General features: G+C 36.3%; 1 protein-coding gene across 2 annotated transcripts in view; it reads right to left on the bottom strand.

The window, feature by feature from the left end:
* The window catches only part of Morc4 (MORC family CW-type zinc finger 4), a 52,668-nt gene that overhangs the window by 25,597 nt on the left and 11,727 nt on the right, over positions 1-15,344 (bottom strand). For both annotated transcript variants that reach the window (XM_013025905.1, XM_013025906.1), the window contains exons 4-9: positions 13,372-13,589; positions 12,633-12,780; positions 9,701-9,833; positions 9,285-9,413; positions 6,165-6,284; positions 4,383-4,483 (exon numbers count right to left, since the gene is read on the bottom strand). In XM_013025905.1, coding sequence (XP_012881359.1) covers positions 4,383-4,483; positions 6,165-6,284; positions 9,285-9,413; positions 9,701-9,833; positions 12,633-12,780; positions 13,372-13,589 — 849 coding nt within the window. The remainder of the gene's footprint in view (positions 1-4,382; positions 4,484-6,164; positions 6,285-9,284; positions 9,414-9,700; positions 9,834-12,632; positions 12,781-13,371; positions 13,590-15,344) is intronic.

Here is a 15,344-nt window from a genome sequence, read left to right on the forward strand (position 1 = left end):
AAAATAAGCCAGTTCCATGAAGATAAGTATAGCATATTCTTTCTCATCTGTAGTAGTAAAAAGAAGACAAAACAAAGTCATGGTAACAGAGGAAGCACTAGTTGGGAAGTGCAAGGGGAAGAGAAAAGAAGGTGATAGATAAGAGGGAATAATGGAGGTAGGGTGAATAAGATTGTATGCAGGCATGGGAATGCAATAATGAAACGCCTTATTGTGTACAATTTCAACCTATTTAAAAAAGAAATATGACATCAAAAAGTTCACTGGTGAGGACTCAGAAGGAAGTGAAAAACTGGAGAAAATACAAATTGTCTTAGAGAATAATACTATAAACATACTGTTAATGGATATATGGAAAAGCACTGCTAATAAAGGCTCAGAAGAAAACAAACATGTCACTGGAAAATGAGAAAAGATCCTTATTACACAGTGGTAAAAAGCACAACTTGTAAATGATGAAACTTGATCATTAGCTTGAGGAGATCTCCAGGCAATGTGGCTACAGTGGTGTCTGGTGTTCTCAGGCTGTTGATGTAAAGTGCAAGAGGAAAGAAATAAACTGTTGGGCTTAAAGGGAACCAGGATGTGATGTGAAATTCACAGCCTATCCAGACTGCAAAAGGTATAAAAATTTATGGAGATTCATGTCAGGAAAATGTGCTCAAGAAAAATAGCACAGAGTGAAGTTGAAGAACCTTGTAGTATTATCTCAGTAAGGTCAAAAGCTCAAAATATTCAGTCACACAAAACGATCTTTGGAAAGATTAAGCAAGTGACTCATAGTCATCTCAGCTGAAGCCAAGAATAGAAATGGGATTATCTAGGCAAGATGTCAATAGCTTCCTGTTGAAGGAATGAACATTCATGACATACAAGGAAGACCTACAAGGTTCTTGAGAATGGTGCAAGCACAAAAGCTTCCAACTTGGATAAAAAGGGATGGAGAGAAGCTTATTGAATCTTCAAAACTCTTTAGTCAGGAAACAGGTTAATACAACTACTCAGAAGCAATTATATGCTACCTGTCATGAACAAAGATAATTTCAAGGGTAAACTCTAAGACCAAGAAGTCAAAGCTTCAAGATCAGAAGGTAGTCAGAAGCTCTAAAATATGATCGCCAGTCTTTATAATTTAATGGAATTTGCCTAGCTAGACTTGTTAGATGTGACTTCTTCTTTCCTCTACCAGTTTTAACTGGAGTCTTGTAATGAAGGAAGGGAGGGAGAGAGTGAAGATACATCCACACATGGAAGATGCAGAGAATTATCTATAAGTAGTTTAGATAATGAAATCTGGGACCTTTGAGCTGATGACATTTAGTTGAGATTTTAGACTGAATTAATATTGTAACGGGTAGAGACTTTGGGGGATACTGGGACAAGGTGAACACATTCCAAATGTGAGAAGTGAATCTTAAGACACCAGAGGACAGATTGTAGCAAAATAAAGTAATGGTCATACAAAGGTTTCTACAAATTAATTATTGAAATAGTTAAGTATGTTTAGGTTATACCACAGGAGGAATTAAGACTGCATATGGAATTAAGGTTATTCATCAACTGGTCTACAAATAAGGCTATCAAAAATTACCCAATTTAATTACAGGGATCCTAAAACTTGAATAGGGAAGAAGAATCACAATCACAGAACGAAAAAGCAAGGCACTAGAATGATGCAATATGAGGAGAACACAACACATCACTACTGACTTTGAAGTTGGAAAAGACGGCCTTGGGCCAACAAATGCTGGCAGCCTCTAGAAGCTGGAAAAGGCAAGGAAATGGATTCTACCCTAGAGCCTTCAGAAAGGAATGCAGTCCGCCAACACCTTGATTTAAGCTCCAACAAGATCTGCATTAAGATAGTAAGATAGTATTGTTTTAAGCCACTACATTTGTGGTAATTTATTACAAGAATAGAAGATACTTTCTATTATTTATAGACAGAAGTTGAATATCACTGTATTTCCCACAAAAAATTGAAATTATCTTATGGCTCCCCTATGAGCTTGCTATGTGTAATCTGAAGAATGATGGTCTAAGATAGAGTTAGCAAACTGCAGCCTGGGAGGCAAATTCCACTCATTGCCTGACTTTGTCAACAAAATTATACTTGGACATAGCAAGGCTCATCCCTTTACTAAGTGTCCATATTTGCTTTTATTCTATGGCAGAACTGAATAGCTGTGAAAGAGATGATATAGCCAACAAAAGCCAAAATACTTATCTTCTGGCCCTTCTCAGAAAATGTTTTGCCAATCATGTGCCCCTCCCCTGTCCATCTAACTTGATATTATTTCATTCCAATTACATTTTCTTTATTTCCCTTTCCCATATTGTTACCTTAGCTCATGTTAAAATTCCATGCTGGAATTCCCTTTCTATTCTTTTCTCAATCTTGTATTCTTGTGCCTTAAGACATATCCTATGTCATACTTTCTGCCCCAATCCCTTTGTTTATTCTACCATGACAGTTTTTGCTACACCATACCAGTTAGATTTTTGACTGACCCATTAGCCATTGTAATACTTTCTTAATTTGTTTCCTAATTATGACAATCTATTATCATCAACATAGTAAGGTCCTTAAAACTGTATCTTGAGGTCTGGGAAGGTGGCTCAGTGGTAGAGCGCTTGCCTTGCATGCCTGAGGTCCTGGGTTTGATTCCTCAGCACCACATAAGCAAAAAGAAAAAAGCCAGAAGTGGGGCTGTGGCTGAAGTGGTAGAGTGCTAGCCTTGAGCTGAAGAGCTGAGGGACAGAGCCCAGGTCCAGAGTTCAGGCCCCACGACCAGACCCAAAAAAATAAATAAATAAAACTATATCTTGAACTTCTCTGATGATTCCACAAACAATATGCATTGATTGCATTTTGAATCCTGATACTGGCAGCTAAAATCTGATACCACTATTAAAAATGAAATTACAATTTATTTCTAGATATTTCAGTAGTATGATGGCTAGTATTTCTTTTATAATTTTTGTTTTGATATATATAATATTCATAGGATGTGTTTGTGACAGCAGACAATTTTCTCTAATCTCTCAAATTGTTAGGGAACTTTTTAAAAAGTCTGGTATTGTTATATATCCCAGGCTGACTTTGATCTCAATCTTCCTACCTCAGCCTCTAGAGGAGTGCTGGGATTACTGGTATACTCCATCACACTCAGCTTCAAACTCCCTTATCTAAATACATTTTCATTTTATAGAAAGTAAACAAAAAGTAATAGATTGGACTGTGTACTTTTAGTAAGGCCCTATGTTAAATCCCCTGCATCAAAAACAAAATGGACAATTGATGACAGAATCAGACAAAAATGAAAATGTATGATCCTCAAAAGACTGTATTTAGCAGTGTATTGTTTTTAATAAAATATGTAGCATAAGTTAAGCTGCTTAAGCCAGAAATCCTGTATGTCTAACAAAATACACTCTGATATACAGAATATATATTTGGATAATCCATGATCATCTCATTCAAATTCATCATACAAAAGAGAAGAAAGAAAGAAGTGATTCTGATCAAGATTCATTGGAAGAACACCTCTTGCCTATTTTGTCCTACATATAATTCTGCCTAGAATATCATTCCCCTACTTGTCCACCTAGAATACTCCAACTTTTCCGTTAAGTTTAGCTCAAATATAATTTGTTTTGTAAAGCCTTCCTTGGTTTTTATTAGGCAGATTTTCCTGAAAAGAGCCATTTTACTTCATACATATTCAAGTTTCTTATTTGCATATTTCTACATTCATTCATAGGCATCAAGGACTCTTATTTTTCATACTCCTGTCACTCATATGTCACTAAGACATAGGAAGTATCAATCTCCAGGCCTTGTGCATACCAGCAAATAATCTACCACTGAATTAAACCTCCAACTCAAAACCTATTCTAGCCTGGCTTCAACAATTCTTATTTCCTAACATGATCTCTGATTCTTACCTATTGGTTTTCCCTGGTAAATCTAGATCTTCCCTGAAATCATATGTCTTTCTTGCTGTCCCAAAAATGTTCACTGGCTTCAAGGAAATGTCTGTAATAACTTCAGAATTTTCCTTACTGTGTATTTGACAATTTCAGATCAATTTGTCTCTTTAAGGTGAACAACAATGACCTTCAATTTATCACAAATATATTAGCAAATGACTCCTGAGTTCATTTTATCATTTCTAAACCTAAGATTTATCTCAACCGACTCCAGATTATCAAGCTTCAAACATTAATTTTGAAAATGAAATCACTTTATCTCTAATCTTGGAAAACAGACTTAAAGTAAGTTTCATTTAATATATCTGGCTGATTGTTTTTGAGCTTTCAGAGAGCAGATTCATATCTGAGAAAATTATCAGAAACACATAAGGTTGAAAGTGACTCACCTGTACTCCTTGTTGTACTCAAAGTCTTGTTTGTTATAGACAGGTTTTAGGAAATTACACTCAATGACTCCAATTACTCCCACACCTTCTCCATGAGTTGGCTTAGAAGAAAAATATTAATTTCAACACTTTAGAGTTAACTGCCAGAGACATTTCCTTTTAATTCCACATAACCATAGAAAGGGTAACATAATGTTCATGAGTACAGAATGGCCATCAAGATCTAGAGAAACACTTATATACTTCAGAAGACTGCAAATGCTACATGGAACAAGAAACTGAAATTCTAGGGCAGAAAATATTCAAACTATGATTTATGGACCCCTAGGTTACTTCAGGGATTAATAGTTACCTCTATTCCACTCACACAACCTCCATTTTCATCTGGTTGATATAAGATTGCTTTAAGACTTCAATTTAATAAAAAAATTTTACTTCCAAAAGTCAAGATTAAATACTACTGCTCTAGAAAACTGAAATGAAATTTTTAGAGCTGTTATGTGATCATTACACATATTCATCTATTAAAATAAGCATTTTCTCCACATAGGCCACAAAACAATTACTAAAGGAATCGGACTTGAAGTGATCATTAATTCTAAGTTGATGCAAGAAGTTTTGGGGTTTTAAATATCTATTCTTTAATGGAAGGAACTGTTTCCAGGTGCTTATTAGACTGACACACAAACATGAGTTGTTTACAGATGATATAACAGTAGCAATGATGTAACAGTAGCCAGGCACTGATGGCTCACCCCTGTAATCCTAGCTACTCAGGAAGCTGGAATCTGAGGATTTTTTCCTGCCATCCAGGCAGGAAAATCTGTGAGACGCTTACCTCCAATTAACACCAAAAAGCCAGAATTGGAGCAGAATGCTAGCCTTGAGCAGAAGGTCAGGGATGGCAGCCAGACACAGACTTCAGCCCCAAGACTGGCACACACATACATACACACAAAAGATGCTCTAACAAGCTAGGCACCAGTGACTCAGGCATGTAATCCTAGCTACTCAGGAGGCTGACATCTGAGGATCACAGTTCAAAGCCAACCTGGGCAGGAAAGTCTGTGAGACTCTTATCTCCAATTAACCACCAGAAAACCGGAAGTGGCACTGTGGCTCAAATGGTAGAGTGCCTGCCTTGAGTTGAAGAGCTCAAGGACAGCACCCAGGCCCAGAGTTCATGCCCCACGACCAAAACAAATAAACCACAAAAAATAAAACAACCCTTAAATATAAATTATATTACATATTTGGTCCATTTAAATCTCTCAACCCTGAAACTATGAGGTAGAAAAAAGTAAAAGTACTAATGTTTCCATTTACAGGTAAGGAAGCTGAATCACACTGATATTAAATAATTAAAGGACCTAGCTCATAAAAAATCAAGGACCCAAATCTCTGTCTTCAATGACCAAATTTTATGGATCTAACAATATGTGTTTTTGTCTCTCCAAGATAATGTAAAGAGCAACTTTATTCACTGACAAGTTCATACAGGTAGTGAAGCTGTTGGTATTCTAACTCTGCTTCTCAATAGTAGATACCTAAACAATGCACTCAGTAAATTCTGTAGGCTGACTAAACTTGTGAAGAATAGCAAGCAGCAAGAATTTCTGCAACACAAAACAGCTCACTGGTAACACAGAATTCCTATATGAGAATTTAACAACCAGTACAAGATAGAAGTGAAACCATTAATAATGTTGTACACTTTACAAACCTGAAATTCTCCTTTTATTCTTTCCAATCCTCTACATCAAAGAGATATTAATCACTCACCTTTATCTGGCATCCCACCTTCTCAAAGGACTTTATGAGCCGGTTGTTATGGTACATCATCACTCCAAACTGGTTGTTACTTTTGCAAGAGAATCCAAAAGTGATTCTCACCTGTTTATTCTAAGGAAGTTATTAAGGATACAAGCACCAGACAAAAAATTGCATTATTTTGCAAGAAAACTCCAAATGCCATTGGATATAAATTGATACAAACCTTCTAGAGGACATTCAGAAATATGTAGCAATCACTGAAAAATATACTTTACCTGCTGCGCACTGGTGGCTCACACCTGTAATCTTAGCTATTCAGGAGGCTGAGTTCTGAGGATTGTGGTTCAAAGTCAGCCCAGGTGGGAAGTGAAACTGCGGCTCAAGTGGTAGAATTCTACCCTTGAGTAATGATGAGTTTTTAATGATTCCTACTTGATTCAAAAACCATGGTAAGAGAACGAAAAAAGCATAAAAGAACGATAGAAAACTTTGTATTTTCATTAAAACAAATACAAAGTCCCAGCTACTTGGGAGGCAGAAATCAGGAAGATTTTGGTTTGAGCCAGCTTGGGCAAGAAGTTAAGAGTATCTGTCTCAAACCTATAAGGGTGAGGCTGCATTTGTCTATGATGCAGAAAATAAATTAAAAGAACAATGTTTACAACTACTTAAGAACTGTGAGCTTTCCAAGACATTGCTTTTGCTTAAAAAGCAATTAATAAAGACTGACCTAATTAATATAGTTTATAACAAAATTTTCTCTAATATCTGGAATCCATTCCCACTGCAATGGAGTATAGGAGTGAAAGTAAGTGCTCTTGTAAATGGCCACCAAAAATTCATGCTAAATTTGTTAACACATCATCTCATCACAAAAAACAAACCTATTAGTCTGTACCCTCCTAACTATCGAAGACTAAACTTAGACTTGTATAGCAATAAAACACATTATAGCCAAAAAGAATGACAATTTCTAATCAATATTCTATTTGAATCAATGGAATACAACAAAGTGTTATATGGATTATAGTGAATTATCCCTACAGCTGAGATTCTCAAGCCTGATCACTCAGAAAAAGCTGAGGATATTTTTAATGTTATTGTAAAGGTGGTGTACAGAGGGGTTACAGTTACATAACTCAGATAAAGAGTACATTCCTTTTTGGACAATGTCACCTCTTCCCTCACTTTTCCCCAGTTTTTCCTTCCTGTCTCCACCCACAAGTTGGATAGTTCATTTTCAACAGTGTCTAGTGAATATCATTGCTGCATTTGTTCACCTTGTCCCACCATTTCTGTGCCCCCTTACTCTTCCAAAGACAGATAAACTAACAAGATAAAAGGAAAATGAAAACAACAAAGAAAAAACACTTCTTGTTTCCATTTCTTGGAGTTCATTTCAATAAATACTATTTGATATTGCACCTTTGTGATCCAGAGAATATCCCATTTTTTACCTCAAAATAAAATTCCAAAATCTACTGAACCATAAGCTACAATGTCTTGGGACCATTAAGAGTTTCCAGATGATTCTTATATAACTGGTGCACATATTAAGACTTAAGAAATGCATCCTCCTAAACAGGGACATGGCTCAAGTGGTAGACACCAGCCTTGAATGAAAGAGCTAAGGGACAGTACCCAAACCCTGAGTTCAAGACCCAGTACTGGTACAAAAAAAAGTCCATGCATTGGGGCTCTGAAACCACTTGTTACACACCTCTCCCAGATCTTCATATTCTCTTAATGTCCTCCCAAATAATTATTCTCTTTCCATCCCAAGATCTTCATGGAAACCCCTCTTATGACCCAAGTTGACCCACGTGGTAGAGAACCAACCTTGAGTAAAAAAGGCAAGCAAGAGTATGAAGCTCCGAGTTCAAGCCCTGGTACCAGCAAAAGGTAGAGACAGAAACAGAGACAGAGAGAGGCTTCCTTAGAGCATACTATAACAGGATTTATATTATTACACACAAATTTGATTTGGAAAAGTCAAGTTTTGGGCTTCTTATGAAAATCCAGAAATTTAACCCTGAAATGAACAAGTCAAGTACATGTAGGTTTAAGGATACTGTGTCATTCTTTCTTATGGAAGCACAGAAAGAGAGAGAGAGAGAGTGTGTGTGTGTGTGTGTATGTGTGTGTATCACATTTTCTTGATCCATTCATCTACTGAGGGGCATCTACATTGGTTCCACATGTTAGCTATTGTGAATAATGCTATGATAAACATAGCTGTGCTGGTAGCTTTAGTATGGCCTTGTTTGTGATCACTTGGGTAAATGCCCAAAAGTGGGATTGCTGGGTCATAGGGGAGCTTGGTGTAGTCTTTTGAGGAACCTCCATACTGCTTTCCAGAGTGGCAGAACAAGTTTACACTCCTACCAACATTGCAGTAGCATTCCCTTTTGACCACATCCCCTCCAGCGTTGGTTGTTATTACATTGCTTGACTATAGTCATTCTAATGGGGGTGAGGTGGAATCTCAATGTTGTTTTGATTTGCATTTCTTTTATGGCCAGATAAGTTGAGCATTTAGGTCCCATTGTGTCCTTTATTTACAATAATTAGTATATGTCTAGGATAATCTTAGCAGATGAGCAGAATACCTCAATAGCTATGTACATATGACCATATAAGATGATGCTAAGCAAAATGAACTCCAAGACATGGACACAGAGGTTTTATTGTTGTTGTTGTTTTTAATATACTATATGATTTTTTGTTGCTTTTGTATGTTATTCCCCCTATGGCATATCCTCTATTGTTACTGTATTTGGTTTTGGTACCCTGGTTCTGTATATACATTTATTTGAATTAGAAAAGGGGAACAACACAATGGTGAGACAAAGGATAAGGAAGAACCAATGCAACAGCGATATACACAAGACAATATATTCGAAACAACATAACTTGGGGGATCTGGGGGAGGGAAAGTAGGAGAAAATTGAGGGAAGGGGTAACAAGGTTGACAAGAAATGTACTTATTACCTCACTTATGTAACTGAAACCCTCTGTATATCACCTTGATAATAAAAAAAAGAAATCTGAAGTGGATGGTACCCTCTAATAAAGATAAAGGTATAAAAATAAACGAGATGTTAAAATTTTAAAAACTAAAAAGGATACTGTGTAGGTAGGTTTATATATATCATATCCGACATTTGCCAGGCTCTTGGCAATCATCTGGGTAGTCACCTTCTTCTGACGCAGAAAGATTTTCATCCGTGGCTTCATATACAGAATACTACAATATGCCTATGGAACAGTGAAGGGAAAGTTATTGTGCTCCATTTCCAATCCTACCAAAATTCTCATTAAAATACTGCTAGCCAGCTAAGCCTTTGCTGGACAAAGATTTGGCTTAGTTGTTAATACCCTGCTTTCTTATGCCAACAACTACAATGAAATGTTACTAAAACTTATCACCTAAACTGCTTCTGTGGAGACTGTGCAAAGGACTCCTAGCACAGAGTTAAAATTTGATCTTTCATGTTATAGGACATCTAACCTCTCACCGTTGGAGAAGAACCATTCTTACTTACCCGTAAAGAATACTCTGTTTCTGGCAGCTTGCAGGTAAAATCATCAGCCTCTTTTTCTTCAGCATCAAAGTCTGATACCAGGATGTCATACTGATCTGTTTCAAAGTCCAACTCAGACTTTCCATCTTTGTTTCTGGGTAAAAAAGACAGGTACTAATCTAACAAGAACTAGCTCCAAAGCGGGTGGGGGGGATGGGGGAGAGACAATTTACATGGAACCCAAGAGAGAAATAATATGAACCAATACTCAGGTATGTTTTTCCCTGACCAATAGTGCAAAGGAACTACAAACAACTCGAGAATCACACAATATATAAAGATATTTCCAATTTAAACAAATGTACTGTTTCATAGTGGTGATACTAATGTCTAAATCAAATTGATGTCAGCTATCCTCAAATGTGGATCTTAAAATAGATCTCAGCTTTCTGAGTATTTCTGGAGAAGTTACCGAATAACATAACTTTTCTCAACTGAATAAATAGATGAATCAAAATCATCTCTCTGAACTTAAGCTTTAGCATGAGATACTAAGATTTCCCTAGCTCTAATACTATATCTTAGAAAGAAAAAAAGAATCAGTCACAGTAGCTCATGCCTATAATCCTAGCCACTTGTGAAATGGAGTTTGGGAGGACTGCAGTTCATGGTCAGCCCTGAAAAACTTTTATGAAAGCACCATCTCAACTACTAAAGCTGAACACGGTGGCATATGCCTGTCATCCCAGCTGTCTGAGAAGTATATAAAGGATGCTCACTGTACAGATGAAACAAAACAACCAAAGCAAAAAGGACGGGGTGGGGGGCAGAGGAGCGTAACTCAAGGGATAGAGTGCCTGCCTAGAACATGAAAAGCCCTAAGTTTACACTGAGTACCACAAAAAAGGGAAAAATAGTTTCTACAGAAGGAACAACATATATCTACTAGCTCTCTAGTACACTATTCATGGAATTAACACTTAAATATAACAGTACTTGTATTCCTTTCGTAAGGACCTTTCGTACTCTCGTTGTTTTAGGCCACTGACTTTGGTCCACCCCAAGACCCTGCCACTGCTAGGGGAAAAGAGTGTATTCTGTGGAACTGTAGTCCCTAAAATATTAAGAAAATAATGAGCAATAGAGAGCAAAAGAAAGAAAAAATGAAAAAAATATTATATGACCAAATAAAATTGAGAAACAACTCTTAGAAGCTCTAGTGTCACCTCCTTCATACACTAGGCCCCACAAACACTCGGAGTTTTTGTGCTGAAAACTTAATCTCTGTTCTCAGAGCTGAATCGGGGCCACTATGACATGTAACCTATATAAAGCTCAAGCCATCATACTAGTATATTCTGAACTTTTCAAGGTAATCCTGATTCTCAGTATACCACCCATTCAACACATATAACCTTAGGAAGATCTCTTTTCACCCTGCTCTTTACCCCTCCCATACAAGAAAAAGGGTCTGGAGAAATTAAATCTTTAATTGGGGAATACTACATAATACCCTCTCTCAAGTATTTTCCATGCCCATTAAGCATTAGCATATGAAATTTCTAAGAAGTCCTGGAGCAAAGCAACATAAGTAGGCTTAAAGCTAGTTTTCTCTAAACTTATTGGCCATGCAATCCTTTATTTATAGGACATCTAACAGGATGTAACTGAGAATGTACAAAGGAAGTTTGTTTAATATGTGTATATCATTGGAAATATCTCAAAAAAACATTATCAGGGGTTCCCCAATAAGTCACAGAGAAGATTTACTTGAAACCTCTTTTTTTCTAATCATAAGCTCTGTGTAAGCCAGTATTGTTTGATCATAAGTTTAAGTTTAACCTAAGACAAAAAGTAATAACGACTATATCAGATACTCTGCTCAATTAAACATGTCAGTAATACTTCTATTTCATATTAGTTTTTACTATTTAGGTTTTAATACACTCTTAAATGTATATGTGACATGCTATGATTAAATGAACTATGCATCACAGAATATTTCTTGATTATTTTATTCATGCTAAAGACAGGATCTTAAGACAGTCTCATTATAGTTGAAATTGATCTGCCTCAATGCTTTTTGTTCTTCTACTCCAGCTCTTCTAAAAGCATTATGGACCTTATTTTTTTGAAAGATCACATTTAATTAATCACTTTCTCATACTTCAGCTTATTAGTCAAACATGTAGAATAACTATCATCTACCAATCTCAAAACAGTGTCCATGAATAGGAACTCGAAGTTTATAAAGGATTCTGAGGACCTTACATAGAGTATCCCAGTTATCTGTAGCAATAACCTCAAGATATGCACGCTTTCACCTTTAATGCATAGTATTTTACCAAGAACCACTCTTAATACAACCAAGTGAACATTATAGAAAAACATATCCAAATGTATCTGTTTCTCTGGATTAAAATCTGGTTCATTTTTTTTTTTTTTTGGTCAGTCGTGGGGCCTGAACTCTAGGCCTAGACGCTGTCCCTCAGCTCTTCAGCTCAAGGATCGTACTCTATCACTGGAGCCACAGCGCCACTTCCAGCTTTTTCTGCTTATGTGGTGTGGAGGAACCAAACCCAGGGCCTCATACATGCAAGGTAATCACTCTACCACTGAGCCACCTTCCCAGCCCTCATCATTTTTTTGTTGTTTGTTTTTGGTGGTGGGACTTGAATTCGGGGCCTGGGCACCTGTACCTGAGCCTCTTTGTACTCAAGGCTAACACTTTACCACTTTGAGCCACAGTTCCACTTCCGATTTTTGAATGTTTAATTGGAGGTAAGAGTCTCACAGGTTCTTTTCTGTCCGAGTTGGCTTCAAATCATGATCCCCAGATCTCAGCCTCCTGAGTAGCTAGGATTATTGGCATGAGCCATCAGCACCTGGCTTAAACTTTGCTCCATCATTCTACCTTTCTCTATTAATATCTATTATCCTTGGAATAGTATACCTGCGGACGTTCCAAATGAGAACACGAGTTCCTTTTTTGCCTGGGATGGCATCAAACTGGGCCAGTAGATCATTTTCATTGTTGAAAATTGAATAGTTCAAGATGGCTTCCAAGCTAGGCAAGGAATCCTCAGTAATAATCATTTTTTGTAAAACCAAATACAGTCAAAGGAAAAAAAACTGAACACTTGCAGAATACATCTTCAAAGATACAATACAAAAAAGACAATGTTATATTTGTGAAAATGTCAAAGGCTGAAATCTTAAACTATTTGGAAGCAATTAAGTTCAAATCTTACTGCCATATTGTCTGGGTACAAGGAAATGAACAAGAAGTAATTCTGCTATCAGATAAGCTGATATATTATTATTTTTCAAGTATAAACATAACTATAGCTAGCCTCAGGGGATAAAAGGAGGCCCTGAAAACGGTACTGAAGCATAGTGACTGGGGAAAACAGACTATATAGATCAAACTACAGAGAAGAGAATAAAAGTATTCAACAGAGTAAAAGTATTTCTGAACTTCTGTCCATGGTCTTATTTATTTTAAAAACATAATAGGGAGAAATTCCAGTTAAATTGAAGACATTTGAATATATTTCTAAATTTTAAAATTTACTTGAAACATGAATATCAAGAGATAGCTGCAACTGCCCAGAAGAAAAATATTCTTAACAAAAGAATCAGACTAGACTCATTTTTAACCAACACTAAATTTTAACCAGCACAAAGGATATTGTTTTGCTGACTGTATGGAACAATTGGTACAATAACCGCCTGTGCATGGACACATTCCAGGTAGGTCTGTGATAGGAGTCCAACAGTGAGAGTACTCCCATTCTTGGTGAAGACAAGAGCATCTTTTCCTAGACGCATGGAACCTGACTTGAAACCATTGCCAAAGACACCGATGGGACACTGGCTCTTCTTTATTACTTTATCTGTAAAGCCAAAGCTGTAATTACACAAGAAAAAAATCAGAAATGTTAAAATCATCCTAAGATAGAATATTGACTTACACTTGAAAAACACATTTTTTTACTCCTTTTGGTGTTTGCAAACTGTAAGTTAAAAACATAGGAAATTACTAAGGGTCAATGAGACTGATTTTTCTAAGTTGTTTGTGTGTAAAAATCTCCACAGTGCTAGAACCATAACTTTGTAAATGTAAAGAAGGCCCCTTTTCACTGGCCAACAGAGTTGGCAAAGGACTGTGCAGCTGCTCTCTTGTCTAGATAAAATAGAAAGTTAGGTTAAGGTGAAAAGCATAGTTTCTTGAAGAATATAAAAGTACCAGATAGTGGCACTGATCAAAGGTAGTAAAGAAGCTATCTTTCAAACCTGTTCACATCATCCTCTAGAAATCTGAAAGTTGGAGATTATATATCTTGACAATTTCAGCTCTCAAAGGATAACCCTTCCAATTCTTACCCTCTGCTCCATCTGCTAGGACAGTTCACTGGAATATCACCAAGAGATAAAAATAGGTAGTTCTGCCTCTGAATATCTGCAAACAGCTGCAGTATAAAGTCTCCCTTGTTCTATTAAGGGCCTCTCACTGAGTCACCTTAGCAAACTCTGTAGCCCCTTTTATGATCAACTTCATCTCAGAGCTAGAACCATTCCCTTTCTTACTTGCCATTTTGATACTCACATAAAAAAGAATAGAACTCAAAAATTTAAAGAAATGGTATCTAGAAAATTATCTTCACCACAGATAAAACCAATTTTAAAGACTGTTTCTCTCTAGGTGGACTAATTTTTACAATTTTGTACACTACCATATGGTTAATATTTATTGAATCTACTATGTACTGTGTATTGTGCTTAGCACTGGATACACAACAGTGAATAAAAAAGATATAATTCTTGCCCTCATACTATAGTCTAAAGAAGAATTTAATATATTACAGACTAGATGCCCAAGAAAGGGGAGTATTATACCGTAATACCATATCCTTGGGGGTACAAACTTTATTAGAGCTTTGTGCATCCTACAAATGAATCTAATGACAAAGAAAGGTAACTTCCAAGGAAATTGTCCTTTGAACAGCAAAGAGCATTCAGTGAGCCCTCAGTATTTCAGGAAATAAGACTTACAAAACGTTAAGATTCAGACATTCTCATTTCTCCTGTGAAAAAATTGGCTAGGAAAGATTGGGTCATTATGAGGATTATGTATTGTACAAATTATATTAAAGTGGTATTCAAACTTTAATATTAAAATGACTCGTCATTTTGAGGGCAGAGTATAGCTCAAATGGTATAGTACTTGCCTTGTAAGCTCAAGGCCCTGAATTCAAATCTCAGTACTGCCAAATTTTTTAAAGAAACATTAAAAATATAAGTCATTCTGAGAATTATCATGTTATTCCCTATCCCTATTTCAGATCTAATGCCACATGTTAAACACAGAGCTTTTCATAAATAGGACTCTTATCTGCCATATGAAATGACTCTGTACGCTTATCTGGATTTAAGGCTTTTATATTACCATACAAGTTTCAATTAGATAGTTAAGGTAAAAGGATAAAAAATAGACTATATTATTCTCTTATTTCCTAGCCGTCTTTTACCTTGTTCCCTTATTAGGTATAAATCTTCAAGGTGTTACTCAGTTTTTTTTGTTTTTTTTTATTGTAAAGATACTATACAGAGGGCTACAGTTACATGAGTGAGGTAATGAGTACACTTCCTCTTGAACATTGTT

Source organism: Dipodomys ordii, unplaced genomic scaffold (genome assembly GCF_000151885.1).
Source record: "Dipodomys ordii isolate 6190 unplaced genomic scaffold, Dord_2.0 Scaffold88, whole genome shotgun sequence".
Classification (NCBI taxonomy): Eukaryota; Metazoa; Chordata; class Mammalia; order Rodentia; family Heteromyidae; genus Dipodomys; species Dipodomys ordii.